Genomic DNA, 16,367 nt, shown 5'->3' with positions numbered 1-16,367 from the left:
TGTGATTCTTATTTCAAACTAAACACCCGTCCTGACTTCGCACGAGTGGGCCTATTTATTTTTTATATTTCCGTCTTTGATTCCAATTTTTTTTTTATGTTTTTTTTCTGACATGTTTTATATATGTCGCTCTATTTCAACGTATTTACACAAAAATTTTTGATTATGAATCCCTTTGTCTGGTAGTGAAAACCGCATGAAAATCCGTTAAGTAGTTATGGAGTACATCACGAACGTACAGTCAGACAGACGCGGCTGGTGGACTTTGTTTTATAATATATAGTGATGATAAAATCATTGTTTAATCTGTTGCCTTAGCAGTTGCAATTAGAAATATAGATTGATTCTCTGTTATATACACGTTTAATATAATTTTAATATGTATCAACCTGTAAATATTCCACAAAGATATTTTCTTTTGGAAATAAGTTACGAACTGATTGCAACCCTGACCGAGCATGGGACTATAAGAGACCTATAAGCCAAAATGACCAAAACGAAGGACATGAATATCCAGTTAGGATTCAACTGATTTAACCGCTAAGCCATTTCAACTCAAATTTTCGATGGCACCTTTACTAACTGTCGAAATCGTTGCTAGGCGACGAGCTGTGAAAATATATCTCTACTACGAAGTAAGATTAATAAATATAATTTCCTTAGAATAGTATTGTAAAAATCTTCATTAAAAGTGTTCTCGCCTTATTACTTCCACTGGTGACAGGAAGGCTGATTCATTTTTTGTCCAAAAGATCGGTATTGCGATTCAACAGGTAAAATACTGTTTCATTCTTACCACATTCTTACCACCATTCCACGTGATCAACATTTATATAGTAAGAATTTTTAACTCAAATTTGTATATACATATTTTCGAAAGTTAAAAATCAAATCATTCAATATTGATAATGTAACGGATTTAAAATATTAGCTAAATTGTAATTAATAAAATTAGTTATAATAAATATAATACAGTTATAGTTATATTTGATTGAAATTGGTATAGCTTTAAAGGTAGCCCGCAGAAACAAGCCTAATGTCGGGAGGACACCGTATCTCAGGTTTTTAGTGGCAATTCTCAACGCAAATGTTAGCCTTATTTATTTATTATCTCCATATGGTGCAAATATTTTGAATATAATGAAACGTTTCATTTAAAAAAAATAATACACTACATATTATAGAAATTAAGGCGTGCGATGAAGCGATGGTCTAGTGCCAAATTTGGTAGCTCATCGAGATCTGGAGTCGCTTGCTTCCCGTGCTGCATACCATAAAAATGGTCTTCCATATTTTCTACAGCCAATTTAAGTGCACCTTTGCGACCCAGTCTCACCCAGGTCAAATATAAAATGGTCATGTCCAGTTTGGAACATCTAGATGATTAACGCCGGAACTGAATGTAACTTTTTAAATAGGTATATAATGTGCAAGCGAGTCACGTTGAAATTTTACATTTAGCTCTCGTCCACCTATAGTATCGATCGCTGCCTGACTTCCAAAATATGTAAATCAAAACCCTACAACAGCATATATGGCACACGAGTATACTAATAGCGGGATTCGGGTAAACTCGTGTCAAATTATAACCAAGCTGTTGTCTTAAATTTTCGCGATGATTACACATTTAAATAAAACTATTTATAACGGATGAATCGCGTATATTAATTATTTTTATTGACTGTCTGTGAGTCTGCCCGTGACCACGAACACTGCAAAGTGCTCGAAACGTCGGGATGTTTAAAAATAAAAATAATTAATATTCATCCGTTATAAATAGTTTTATTTAAATGTATAACCAAGCTACATATCGAATGTTACGTAAACAATGTGTAATAATTAAGCACAGGTGGAATTCGTAATTTCTCATACGACACGATGCGGCCACCCGCTATTAATTTTCATGGTTGACTACATAACTACATGCCACCCACGCATGTGTTACTGCTTACAATTGTTGACGTAACATTACTATTGACTTACTTGACTGCCTGGTAGTGGCTAGGTCATTAAGGCGCAATCCCGATGTCCTGGTTCAAACCATAACAACCATAAGTCTTACCAATTAAAGCTTATTGAGTTTTCCTTCGAGAAATTCTCAGAAGTGCATAGTTCAAAATTTTAAACGAGGAGTGTTTACAATTCCGTGACTTGGGAAACAAGTAAAACTATTGGGATGGCCCTGTACGTCTGTATGTCTGTCAAATGCACTGAACAACATCATACCTAACTAACAGATGAATTTAACTATATCAGTAAACCCAATTTATGTACAAAATAAAGTATTTGAACGCTGCACACACAACGCTGTCACAGCGATGAATACGACAAAAAGGTGACCATTGAAAATCAGCATTGGGTTTTTTTTAGGACCCATATTTCGCTGAATGGTCCGCCTGTTTGGGACACGGCATATTTGCAGGCTTTCCATATGTACATGTCTACGCACATAATTGTTTTTGGATTTATTGTCATAGTTTTAGGTAGTTCGTAGATTTTTTTTTTTTTTGTTTCTCTTCTTCCTTTTTTATTGTAATACCTGTGCCTGTGTTTCAAATAAATACATTCTTCTTCTTCTTCTTCTTCTTCTGCAGACCTCCAGCACACCAGCCAGGACAGGTCGACTCCCCTGTAGTGGAATTCGATCGGGCTCATGAATTCTCTCTACATTTTATTCCACTATTACTACCTACTATCCGGATAGGCATATCCACCTAATGGTAAGGAAGAAAATGGAGTTCAAACACGAGAACGACCAGTACTGTCAGCAAGAATGAGATGCACTGTTCAGCCTGACCACGTTGGCTCGCAACCTCTTTATGCCTCTTTTGAAGGCACCCAAGTTATAAGAGTAGGGTACACGTATGCTAATAGAGTGTTCTTTTTCATTGTTACATGAGATCAATTATAAACAAAAATAATGAAGTGAAAACACGTACCTACTCGTTTGGGACTTTTTTACGTGCGAATGTTAAATTTCACGTATTTTTTCCACCGAGCCGGTGTTAGTTTGGAAATTCAATGTGAATTCAAAATTTAAAGTTTCATCACAGAATCCTAATGTAATTTGGAAGAGCAAAAAAACATTACAGTGCAGTGAGTGAACTGTGAACACATAGGTGTGTTCGTTTTAATAGGAATTGCATACTACAGCGTGTTAATTTCAAGTTTTCATTATAAGCTAAAATTGCTTATTACACGTTTTATAATTAAAACGAAAACGGATAAAATATTTATAAGGTATAAAACACGGCGTACAGTACTCACGGCATAGATTTGCAGATTCCAAAGCTTTCCTATCTGCTTATCCTTTTTATCGCCGTAACTACATGCTTTATGTTTTATTCCACGTAGACCACATCTCGTACAAGTGGATAATTGGCCATAATCTTAATAGCTAAAGCAAATACTGGAAATGACAACCTGAATCTATTCCCGGCTTCACCCTCTTTACCGCCTCTAAGGTTGTCCAAGTTCATATAGTGGCCTTCTTAATACATCCGATGAACAATTTAAAATCGCCTTCGAACACAGCACAAAAAGTGATCAACTCATTGACGACAGCTACACCAATTTTATTACACCCATAAATATGTTACAGCGTGATGGTAAAAATTTGTAAAATTGCTATTGATGACATAAAACAATAGAAGACTATAATTATTCATGACACTATCCAGTACATGCCAGTACATGTGTCATGTATTATTGAACTGTCAGCATTTCGTGACTTCACGGGATCGCTGACACGAACGCTTAACGCCTAATGTAATACCTGCAAGTTATACGCTACATGAACACGATATGATTTGTACTGTGATGCATTCTATGCATCTAGTTAAAGTTAAGCTTACAAAAATTCAAACATAATCATTTTAACAAAAATTCCATTTTATTGTAAACTAATATTTAAAATTTATTTTCTTATTTAAAAATCAAGCTAGCTAGCAAGAATGATCGGGCTTCAAAACAAAAAGCGAATAAGAGAATTAGAGAGGAGCAAACATAAGTCGGCATAGCGAGACTTATATAGTTTAACGAAAATAAATGCTTTCCGGATATATACTAAAAAAAAACCTTTGATAATCATCTTTATTTCATTAACAGCTCAATAAAAGCTGTCTTCGTCTCATTAATTAAAAAAAATACTGATATGTATAACTCTAACATCAGAAATGTCAAATTACATAGTACATACTAATTTTCATCCCTCATTTAACCCATCGAAATACTTTAAATAGGAATTCATGTTATTAATTTAGGCTTAATCAGACATTTATAAATTTTATTAAATAGTTTATAGTCGTTATTGTATCGTAATAAATAGAATAACTATGGTAAGAAAGGCTGAAAGATTTACACAGTGACCGACAAATCGATTATAAAATTTGAAAAAGAAAATATTGAGGCAGCTCTGCGACCAATTATTTTACTCGCATAACCGAAACACAACGTCAAATAATTAAACATACAATACATCTTATTCCAATAAAATCAGAAATGAATAAAATTTCATTAATCCTCCGAGAACGTACACGCATTCCAACGTTTAAAACAATATGCATAGCAAAGTATCAAAGCCCCAATTTCTAGAAAGGTACCTTTGTACATACAACAATGCTATAACCATAATCAACGATGTTTATGTTCAAACAAACCATTGGAATGTACTGATTTACGGAGCAATAACAATTAAGATATTACAAACGTTTGTTAGGCCAAATCTTAGTATAAAGCAGGTATAACGTCCATGAAATTCACACGTCGGTTATGCAAGTGGCATTCGCAATTTAGCTGTGACGATAAATCGCGCCACACGTGAGGAATGCTACATTACGCCCTGCTATATTGTACCCCGCGCCCAAACGGCGATAACTACGGATTTGGACATAATATATTTCGGTGAGATGACATTCTAGTTGTCACTTTGTCCTGGTGTTAATCTTGTAAGGCGTTAGCCTATGTGCCAAAATATATGGTACATTTTAATATAAATCACGTACAATTACGATGTATAAATGCCAAATGGACTTCACGGCGTTTCCTGCATTTGTGTACTTATATAAAACACATCAATATTAAGAAGCGGTAGTGACTTTGTAACTTACTTAAATAAGTGTGGATGATTGGATTTAAATTGAACTTATTTTTCAGTTATATTTTATTAGGATTGACTTTATTTATTTTTTTATCTTTTAACTAATAATATTAGTCAATCGATTATTATATTTTTCTTATACATATATACCAGATCAGGATTTGGTGAGGTTAACGAAAATAGGTTTAATAAATTCAAAAAATAAATCAAAAGAATTGGAATTGCAAGTCAAAAAACAAAAGCAATTTTTAGAAAATTTACTTGACAATATTCCATAAAAAATTGGCAAGGCATATAAATTTCAATTAAATTAAAATATTAACCAAATTAAAGATAAACTTCCTTAGCATTTTCAGCAGTTAGCAGTTACATTTTGTAAAAAGAGACATACAAAAAAGAAATAAATGATGATGAAGATTAATCTGAGAATGAAATAAAAAAAAACGTAGCTGAAAAGTTTCGGAAATAGTTTCTGAATTTCAAAAAACATTTGTCATGTCATGTCTCTCATACCTAATCTATTCATATTAAAAGCTATGACGTCACAAGATGGCGAAGAGACATTTTCTTAATAAGTAACGGTCCATAAATATTCCACGAATAAGAATATACATACTTCTTCTATTAAAATGATTCCTACATCTACTAAATTAGTAAACTCACTGACCATTTCTATTGCGGATAACTTTTATTAACTCGAAAAAAGTTCAAGGCCTTGAAGAGAGCACTCTGTAACGATAAACCTCCGGTTTCATCGTATGCGACTTCCGTAAATCCATTATTCTAAGACTAGCGAGGCCTGGCTTAGTACAGGCTCGTTGCTGATACTAAATATACTACAGAATGTGTGAAAAATTATAATAGCTTATTCTTATACAGGTAATTAAACTTTATGATTTTAATTCTTTATAACAGCTGTATATCAAATTGTTTAATGTGTATCTTCACTTTTATATACATAAGAAATCTGTTAGACTTGCAACATATTATGTTGTCTGAAAACATATTGCTTTATTCAATCAAGGTATTAATTTTAGGAATTATTTTTTTAGTTTTATAATTAATTTAATGGCAACACCAACTTTGTTTACAGGTATCAATTTGCAGTAGAGTTCCACGATTTTCAACATAATAGCTTTTTTTAGGATATGAAAAATATAAAAGAGCAAAAGTATAAAATATGTACTTTGTATTAAAAAAACAAATAATTTATTTTAATCAAAAACAATTTTTTTACCCGTAAAAGGTAATAGACCTGATTGCTTTTTCTTAGCTTCCCATGAAGGATGTAACTTTTCCGGAACTTCGTCTTTTTTATCCTGTCCTCTATCTTCATGCCGTTTTAAATTATTTTGTCTATTTCCGAATTCTTTATTCTTATTACTAGGTTTATTATTTTCATAATTTTCATATTGGTTGAAATTATTATTAGATTGATAATTGTTTTTCCTCGGTTTTGCTTTTGGTACATGCCCGAACATTACTGCTCTTCTGTATTTCCTGTTACCTTCTTTATGTACTTCTTTAACTTCATCGGGATTCCTCGGTTCTACTAGTGACATATAATTTTCACCAGTGGAAGTCACAAAGAATGGGTCAACAATCTTTGTTACTTTTTCGGATAAATCATCAGATTCCTTATTGAAATTTCTTTTATGCAGTTTCTCATTTAAATTCTTGTTCTTATTATCCTTGATTTTTCTATCTCCCTTTTTACTTTTGTCTTCAGATATCTTTTTACTTCCATTGATTTTTAATTCAAAAATTTCATTACTAGGTTTAAATGAGTCTATTTTATTTTTATTATCTTTTTTAACCTTCTTTGATATTTTCTTATCTTCAGTGCCATCAGAGTCGCTATCTTTGTCTTCAATATTAAATTCTTTATTATTTAACTCTTCCAATTCCTGATCAGGTTCATCTCCATCAGAATTATCACCTGCATCAGATTTATTGCTTAATGTGCTACTATTTTCACTTGCCCTATCATCTATTTCAGACATTTCATCTTCCTCTGACATTGCTTCATCATCTTCAGCATTATCTCCTTTTATTGTTCCTTTTTTGATTGCCTCTTTACTTTTGTCTGTGTTTTCTACATCCCATTCACCTTCTACATTAACAGTATTTGATTTATTCTTTCCTTTCTTTTTATTCTTCTGTTTCTCTCTTTCCTCTTTTTTAAGATTCTTTCTTTCTTGCCTCGACATGAACAGATCCTTTATTGATATATTTATAAACTTTTCCCTTATATGTTTGTATTTCTCTTGTAATGCTTTGTGTAGAAGTAAGCGAGCACATGCTTTATTTTCATCTACAAGTGGTTTGTTTAAATATTCATTCAGTTTCCCAGTGTGTGTCACAATGAACCTTGCTATATCTCTTGCTTTAATTTTCTGAAAGATTAAATATTTTTATTTTAGATACCATAATATTTGTGTACAATTCCAGTTGTAATATACAATTTTGACATCATAGGTCAAGATCTTGAAACATCAACGGTATTAAGAATGTAATATAACAAACAAATAAGCAAATTACTCATATAAATCAGAATATAAGGTTTATTAATATGTTCCTTAGATTAGAATAGACTATACTACATTGTATTGTCAGTAGGACAAACAAATGAGCAAAGGTTAGCACAATACAGCTCAAACAGACAAAGAGGTAGTAATATTACCACAGTTTCAGAATAGACAAAGTTTTATCAATAAAATTAAATTAAATTACATTTTCTGCCTGAAAGTCCATAAATACTAACTTAAAGCTTTTGTTATATTTATATAACTACATATTTACATTTTTACCTTGATGATGAGTACTTCTCTTACTGCAGACTCCGCTTTCCTTTTCTGCTTATCTTTAAGAGCCTCTGGGCCTTTTTTATCAGTTAAAGTCTTTGCCTTTCTCGTCAACTTATGTATTGTTTGTATTTTCGCTTGGTTTAAATTCTTTTTGAGTAGAATAATCTGGAAAACCATAGAATACTATGAAACTACCAGCATGTATGATACGTTTTACATTGAGTCTAAAGTAATTGATTGACATATATTAATAATAAATATTTCACACTTACCTCATTATTAAAAGCTTGTTTAACAGCTCCAACCTCCATGTTTCTTCACTATTTTTATAAATTACCAAATCAAAATAAATGCAAAATATAACCTCAAACACAGACACAGTAAAACGTCATTGTCATATGGTATTTGAAACTAATTATTAATAAACATGTCAGTGCTGCCAACATCCAACTAGAATTAACTTTAACTGTGCCTGAGGTAGACAAAAATTCTATTAATATTAAAATTAATAATTAGTATGTTAAGCAAAGTAATATAAATTCTTATGTAATTAAGTACCTTTAATGCATTCAGCATAACATAATCGCTATTTAAAAAGAAAATACAACAATAATTATATAATAATACTATTAATACGAGAAATAAAAATAAACTTGTAACCCCCAGTTTCCGTTTGCATACGGTAAATAGAACGTTTTTGGGCAATGGTATACGCATATATAATAAGATACCGGAAAATATAATCAATTTACCATTTTCAAAATTTAAAAATATTATTAAGACTAAATTAATAAATAAATCATACTATTCATTAAAATAGTACTTTTTAGAGAGAAACGCCTGGAGTTAGGCTCGGGTTCCATCATAGGACGCTAATTACTGTCAATAACAGCATTGTAAATGTGTTTATTTGAAAAGAGCAACTATGCGAGTTTCTTGCCGTTTCTTCTCGCTAGAAGCTGCTTTCCGAAACGGTGGTAGTATTTGATTATTGACGATTCAAAAACGCTTCATTGTGAAGTTTACTTGAATAAATTGATTTGATTTTGATTTTGATTTGAATACCTTTATAATGCCTAAAATAGTTATGTTAATTTTAAAATAATTTAATTATGTAGAGATTATATAGTTAGCTTTTAATATATCAAATAATTATAATAATTTTATATTCAAAATATAATCTCAAGGTTTGGCAGTTAACCATTTGGTTTAGTCTGTATATATTTTTTTATTAATGATCTGTTCAATTCAACTGTCAAATCTCTAATCCTTTTTGGTACAAACTGTCAATCCGGAAAGTACGTGAAATATTTTTTTACTCGATATTATCAATATAATCGTAAAATTTCACTGAGTTTTTACGTGAATTTCTGTGTTTTATTATAATAAGTGATTGTTGTGACAACATATTTCGTTCCTATCCGTTACCTATTTGTTTATTTCAGCATGGCACCCCGGTTTGAGATCGCAGTTGGTCTGCGAAAAGGCCACAAAACAACTAAAATATCCGCTGGTAAAAAGGGTATTACAGACAAAGCAATTAAGATCAGACCTGCTAGGCTAAAGGGTGTAAGTTTTTATTTATTTTTACTTTGTTTCTAAATATTAAGTTATATCTTTCTCGTGTTTTGCGACACTTATAAACATTAATTAGTTGTGATAATAAGCAATCAGATTATATGTACAATATTATACCATATATTACGTGAATTGTATTTAACAATCTATTTTCATATAAATTGAAAACAATGACTAAATGCATTTATAATAACCTCTAAAACTTATGTATCCAACTACCTACGCAACTAAACTACAGCAATCGCTATATCATGTTAATTTTTCGATATGAATACAGTAAGATCAACTTTGTCTGTAGGATATGTACTTTAATTGTTTATTAATTTGTTGTGTTTATTTTTTCAGTTACAAACTAAGCACTCAAAATTCGTACGTGACTTAGTCCGTGAAGTCGTTGGACATGCTCCTTATGAGAAGAGAGCTATGGAGTTGCTTAAGGTAATATATCAATCACTATAAAGCCTATATTAAAAATGACTGATTAAAATTTCTACCCATATAAATCTATAAACTGAATATAATCTATGAACAGACTCACACTTGAACACAATGTATAATGTAGGGAAGGTTAAATTTAATTTAATAAAGTAGATAATCTTATAGCTTATTCTATTAGAAGAAAAAATGTAGATAATCAACTGTAGTTTTTTATATCCATGTAATTGCCAATAGCTTAGCTATATTTTAATCTACTAACAGTTCTTGATAAATATATATTCATTTATAATGCAATACTAAATGTATGTAACTACTTATACCTATTTAATCAATTTAACATTTATTAATGGGTTGTCAATCAAGTACCATTTTTTTTTAATCCTAAAGGAATATTTGTATCAATGATTTGCATCTATCTATATAATGACAAGTGTTGTGAATTTGGTTCACATCATTTTGTGATTGTATATACTTAAGTGTTTACTGAAAATAGTTCTAGTTAGCACATGCTAACTTTAACAATCAATAACAACAGTAGTTAAGTCCTAAAATCTATTTATTGAGTTATAATTCCCAAATCAATATTATTGCATAAAAATCAAATATTTCATTTTTATTATAATTATATTGCATAAAAATCAAATATTTCATGTATATTTGTTATTACTTTTTTTATGTGACTTATTGACTCTGATGAAACTTTGTATTTTAGTACCTATTTGCCTGTCTCTAAATTTAATTCTTGTTTAAATTGTAGCAATTGAGTAAATTGCTATCAAGATTTTTTTAATTTTCTGCATATCTATGACTGAAGTTCAAAATGAGACTGTCGTAACTGACACATGATTATTTCATATGCAGCTATCATAGGTATCACAATCACTGGGACTAAAATTGGCTTATGCTTTATATAAGATGTACATTTATGTCTTAAAAATTTGACACTATAAAATATAAAGGAAATTGTTTCTAAGTAAATTGCTTGAAATGTGTATAAACATGAAAATCAAATAATTGAATGCGGAAAATGTTGATGATAATATTAAACAATAAGTTAATAATAAACTAATTTAGTAATAATCTTGCAGTTCATAATGACAGAATAGATAGTGGAACTATAGGTTCCAAATATGTGTAGTCTATTCCAACTAAAGAAATGACCAAACCTTAGATTTATACATTTCTTTGAATTTGCAGTTCTCAATTAATATTTCATGAGAATATATTTATAGTACAACATTGTTTTGCATATTAAATTATATCAGCTTTAATTTTACTTCCCGAGTTCCCATAATAATTTTGTCAACATTGTAAACACAAATTTTTCGAAATTTCGTTTTGAATATTGTTGATGATAATATTTGTAAAATTTTCTAAGAACTGGACCAAAAGAAAATTACGCATTTGAAATAAACAAAATAGATTTATTGTAGTTTTATATACTTTCATATATTTAGTTAACAGTTTTTATTAGTAGGAAACCTAATTCTGTAAATTTCTTATTTAATTGTTGTTGCGTAAAATTAAGTTACTCTATTCCAAGATTCATGGTACATGAAATACTTTAAATAAAATAATCTTTATGTAATTTTTAAATGCTTTTGATTGCAAATAAAATTCATTTTGATTCTTTATACAGCAACATTGTTCATGTGGCTTTGAACAGTAAATTTTTACTTTACTTAAAACACTACATATACAAAATCAACCTGAATAATATCACACCTATATTATCTTGTTTAATTCAAAATATATTGATTTGTTCTGCTGATTATTCACGCTCATAACAATGTTTTACTTACTGTTTTGGATTGTATGATAACAAACATAATTTGTAAATTGTTTCTTCCAGGTGTCAAAAGACAAGCGCGCTCTGAAGTTCTTGAAGCGTCGTCTTGGCACACACATCCGTGCTAAGAGGAAGCGTGAAGAGATGAGCAACGTCTTGGTACAGATGAGGAAGGCTGCCGCACAAGCGCACCACGCCACTACACACGCCCATTAATCTGTAATAAATTACGTCTAAGATACTAAATCGTTTTATTGGTTTTTTCATTATTTTTAAACTCTAAGCGCCATGGAATTAAAGCTCGAATACACTAAATAGCATAAGTCACTTATTGATATCCGTCGTATATTTAATATTAGCCTTACATGCAACCGTGTGAAGCCAGGGGGGCCACTAGTATAAAATATAAAAAACATTTCACACTGCATTAACTAAAATTTGTTAGGAAATTTATATTCTATATTGAAATAAAGAATATTGTATATTAGTTATTTTAGCTCACTTGCCTCCATTGCCATCAAACAGTAGCTTGTAGCAATATTTGAATCAATCGTATCAAACTTAGTTTTGATTATAAAAAAATTATATCATACGAAATTGATTTTACGCTTTTATTTTTTATTAAAAACTAGCTGTGCCCGAGATCTTATACTCGTTTGAATTAAAAGGAAATATTATTCTAGCCTTAGTTACTCCCTATTATATCTGCCAGGGAAAATCCCGCCATAATCGGTCCAGCCGTTCCAATAATTACCCGAAATAAACACACAAAATTTGTAAGTGTTATTTTGGTATATGTACCATGTACACATATGTATTGAGTAAAAAAGGACTTAATATTACAAACAGACACTCCAAATTTTATAATATGTAAAGAAGACTTGATTGAGATTGTAAAAGATATTTGATAGAGAATCGATCGAGATGCTGATGCTAAATTAATTGTTCAATCTGTGGACAACACCACTTGTTACTCAGCTGAGTCATATTCACTACAATGGACTGTGTCATATGTTAACGACTTAAATTTTTCAATTAGTGGTCCCAGCGTAACCAAAGCCCAGAGGTATATCTATTGTTATAATGTAGCTCTATTAAATAATGGATACTAACTAATTACGAAGGGTTTCTATATTTTTTACCCTTTTTTATTGTGCCTAATAGGGAAATAACAGTTTTTTTTAAGGTAAACAAAAAAATGTTCTAAAGTTTCACTTTTTAATAACTATACTTGAAACAAAAACTGTTAGCAAATGCCAAAAGTATATACTGTTTTTTCTTAAGATAAAAACTTATTTTATTATTTGTTTTAAAAATCTATTATCAACTTAAAAGTACAGCTATTTTTTAATACTACTATTTTTTGAGGCTTTTATTTTTTCCGAGAAAGTAAAGTGCGAAGGAGATTGAACAGTGAGACAAAAAGATTACAGATTCTATATAATTTTGAAGGCATAATATACTCATTGTAGACTCATCCAACGTTTAGATTGCCTCGAAAACCAAGAACGCTTGGAATGTTTGGTTGTAGAGATTCATAAAATGTACTTTTAGATTTTAATGAGACTTCGAGGATTTATCCAGGTGAGTTTTTGCTAAGGGAGTGTCCTAGCCTTGAGTTGAATTTTTAAAATAAGTATGTAATACTAGATGATACGGCAACTCCAGTGAATTAGTCTACGTCGTCATTACTAACTATTCCAGACTGGTTTTGAATCCAGAAAACGAAAATCCAACAAGAAACCAATTCCTCCTTGAACTTAAAGCTGATAATTTTCCCCCCTACAACGATATGGATTTCTTTAATTACCAACAGACAATTCGAAGAGTCTGTCAGAATTACCGTTTGTGTTGGAACATGAGGGTATTAGTGTTAGGTATTATTGTTCCTACTTCAATCGACAAGAGCAAAAAGAGCGGCGGAGTATAAGAAGAGGGGGTAAAATTTTTATGGCAAGTAATATGACTTTGGAACTATTAAAAAGTGACATATTATTATTCAAAATTTCTTAGGGCTGAGTATTATATTTTGCCATTTTTAATATTATAATTTTAATTTTCTTATAATTTGTATTTTTAAATGCACGTTCTTTATGATTACTACTAATTAACTGTTGATATATATTATAGCACTTTACAATTTGGTATGCTATACCTGACTTAACTAACAAGTTCTATGGGTTTATTTCAACTCAAACTTGGTCTCGTTTATAATTTGCGTCACATGAATATAATTTACGTAGTGATCCCGGTAATTAAATTTATTTGTCAAATTACTAATAATTTAGCTACGTAGATTGTTTATTTATCAAATATTATCTGTTTTTATTATGACGATAGGGGGCCTGGAGAGTGGAGAGGTCATTTAGTTATCGAAGCTTATACAGAACGTACGCAAATTGCGTCACAAATTGTTATTATTTATGTTTAAATTATAATTAGGTACTTTCATTAATGAAATTGTTTCGTTTTTTTTTTTTAAATAAATTATTATAATAAATGAAAAAATATTGTAAACAACAAAAGTGTCAAAGTATTGGAATCCATGTCTTAATACTTTTTGATTAATCGTCGTATTATTATAATTTGTTACAAATTAGAAACTCATATTCATCATCTTAATATCATATTCACAATGTGAATAAGTACATAGTACTTACGTATTACCTTATAATTGTAAATTAATTATTTACTTTGTGAATCGAAACCACTAATATTTCGTAGTGTTAATTAATAATTGTAGGTATTTTTATTGTCTTACAAATATACTTTTTACAAGAGACTAAACGAACGAATAAATATATGAGATTATATTTGATTTTACAATTTTGAAATAATATCAAGCAAAGAAATAAATCTCACATTAAAATGTTTTCAAAACACTTGTTTTATCTGTCAGTCAACAAACACTTTCGAAAACAAACAATATAAAATATAACGTCATCTTGCAATCTTAACGGTTACGGAAAAATTTTGGTTAATATTCACTAAGCTGTTTATCTCAACAATCATAGACTCTTAATATAAAAAAAAAGTCTTGATAACATTTGACAACTATTAATCTTATGATCTTTTCTAAACAGGTAATGCCATGGTAAGGAACAATACGCACATTAATAAATAATAAATATCCCGAGTACTCTTTATAAAACTTAAACATATAGATTTAGAATATTAGAATTACATCGTTTTTAAGCCGGTTTTCTTACGACCTCTTCCGAGGACAAGATGAATTTAATTACAAAAAAATATCCGAGGCGGCTAGGCTAAGCGCGAGCTTTGTTTACGGTGTGGTGTGTGTGTGTATACGACCTTCATTATGCGGAAGCGGTATATTAAAATTGATTGACTTGTTAAAATGGCATACTAAAAGTTGTGCCTCGCGAGATTTATGACAAAAAAACTATTGCTATTAATGGAAATGGAGAATTGAATTTGACTGTATTATATAACTTTATAGTTACCTCAAATTAACCATGTGTTCAAATACATAATTTTATTGTTTTATATATCTAATAATTGAGTTATAAAACAAGGCTTTGAATACGAAAATACTCGGCCCCGATTACATTATTACAATTGGATGATAAACTTATGATAACATATGGCGCGAATAAGATATATTTAGGTATTTTAATCGGCGAAACTAAGAATAGTTGATAAATATAAAAGACGTTCTTTGATGATTATTCGTGTATACTTAAAATGAATACTCGACAAATATTCTAATTTTTATTGGCGTTTAATTAGCCTTAATAGGTCCTGGACATACAGGCTATCAAGGCATTTAAAAATAGCAGGATCGATACAATCCCCTATACAGCTATTGTTTAGCCCACTTTTTAACGTAAACTGTAAAATAAAAAGGTATATTAGTAATTCTTTAAATATTTAATAAATATACCTATTATTCCTAATTAAATCTCCGCTAAGGTCACCGAATTCATATGATTGTATTTCTCTTTTATTCAGAATAACGCTGATATTATCCGCGTTGTCATTGAAAGCTCTTAAGGATCATATATTTTTGCCGTGTTGATCTATATTAAATGCACCATGCACCTACTTGAGGTACTTGACTGGATAAAGAATAATTGCTTAAAATCGATTTGTAAATAAGCTATTTCTCTTAAAAAGTAAAGGTCAAAAACATGTTTTATAATGTTCTTCTGGGTTATCCCTAAGAGATAATTATGACTTTTTTTGTAGACCATTTTAAGACTAATTAATTTGTCCTATAAGGTTTAGCCAGCGTTTGCATTGTATCCGATTGAACAAATGTTTTTATTTACGATACCACATTAGAAACCTTTTAAAGGTTTTATTATCAGTGTTTCACGAAACACTCTATATATTAAAAAAAATAACTATCAAAATTCATTGCGTGGCTTTAAAGATCTAAGCATACATACAGACAGACAAGGGGAAGTCACTTTGTTTTATATTATGTAGTTAAGTTCAAACAATATTTTCTAAATATTGGCTATTTTTTTCTTATTTTACCTGCATGCATTACACGGAATGGAACCCGCGACCCGATTTTACGTAACAGTATTTAACATTCATTGGAAAATCGCAGTTCTTAGTTACTAACCAGCTTATGTGTTTTATATCTGTAGAAACATATTTATAACATGAATGTATATAAGAAAATATT

At 30.2% G+C, this 16,367-nt stretch overlaps 2 protein-coding genes across 2 annotated transcripts; one reads left to right on the top strand and one right to left on the bottom strand.

The window, feature by feature from the left end:
* Nucleotides 1-6,270: 6,270 nt before the first annotated feature.
* LOC124534817 (serum response factor-binding protein 1) lies at nt 6,271-8,331 on the bottom strand. Its single transcript, XM_047110836.1, has 3 exons — nt 8,178-8,331; nt 7,909-8,070; nt 6,271-7,494 (listed from the first exon to the last, which is right to left on the bottom strand). The coding sequence occupies exons 1-3, from the start codon at nt 8,214-8,216 to the stop codon at nt 6,313-6,315; spliced, it is 1,383 nt and encodes a 460-aa protein (XP_046966792.1). The 5' UTR covers nt 8,217-8,331; the 3' UTR covers nt 6,271-6,312.
* A 764-nt stretch (nt 8,332-9,095) lies between these two features.
* Nucleotides 9,096-11,951, top strand: LOC124534868 (60S ribosomal protein L36). The gene is made up of 4 exons (XM_047110912.1): nt 9,096-9,203; nt 9,351-9,474; nt 9,829-9,921; nt 11,774-11,951. Exons 2-4 carry the CDS (start codon nt 9,352-9,354, stop codon nt 11,924-11,926), a joined length of 369 nt encoding a protein of 122 aa, XP_046966868.1. The 5' UTR covers nt 9,096-9,203; nt 9,351; the 3' UTR covers nt 11,927-11,951.
* Nucleotides 11,952-16,367: the final 4,416 nt, after the last annotated feature.

This window comes from Vanessa cardui, chromosome 13 (assembly GCF_905220365.1).
Source record: "Vanessa cardui chromosome 13, ilVanCard2.1, whole genome shotgun sequence".
NCBI lineage: Eukaryota > Metazoa > Arthropoda > Insecta > Lepidoptera > Nymphalidae > Vanessa > Vanessa cardui.
This window is presented reverse-complemented; position numbering and strand designations above follow the sequence as displayed.

Coding starts and splice junctions, on each gene's coding strand:
- LOC124534817 (XM_047110836.1), bottom strand. CDS start 8,216: ATGGAGGTTGGAGCTGTTAAACAAGCTTTTAATAATGAG. Junction 8,071..8,177: donor AACAAGCTTTTAATAATGAG/GTAAGTGTGAAA, acceptor ATGGTTTTCCAG/ATTATTCTACTCAAAAAGAA. Junction 7,495..7,908: donor GAGAAGTACTCATCATCAAG/GTAAAAATGTAA, acceptor TTAATCTTTCAG/AAAATTAAAGCAAGAGATAT.
- LOC124534868 (XM_047110912.1), top strand. CDS start 9,352: ATGGCACCCCGGTTTGAGATCGCAGTTGGTCTGCGAAAAGGCCACAAA. Junction 9,475..9,828: donor GACCTGCTAGGCTAAAGGGT/GTAAGTTTTTAT, acceptor TTATTTTTTCAG/TTACAAACTAAGCACTCAAA. Junction 9,922..11,773: donor GAGCTATGGAGTTGCTTAAG/GTAATATATCAA, acceptor TGTTTCTTCCAG/GTGTCAAAAGACAAGCGCGC.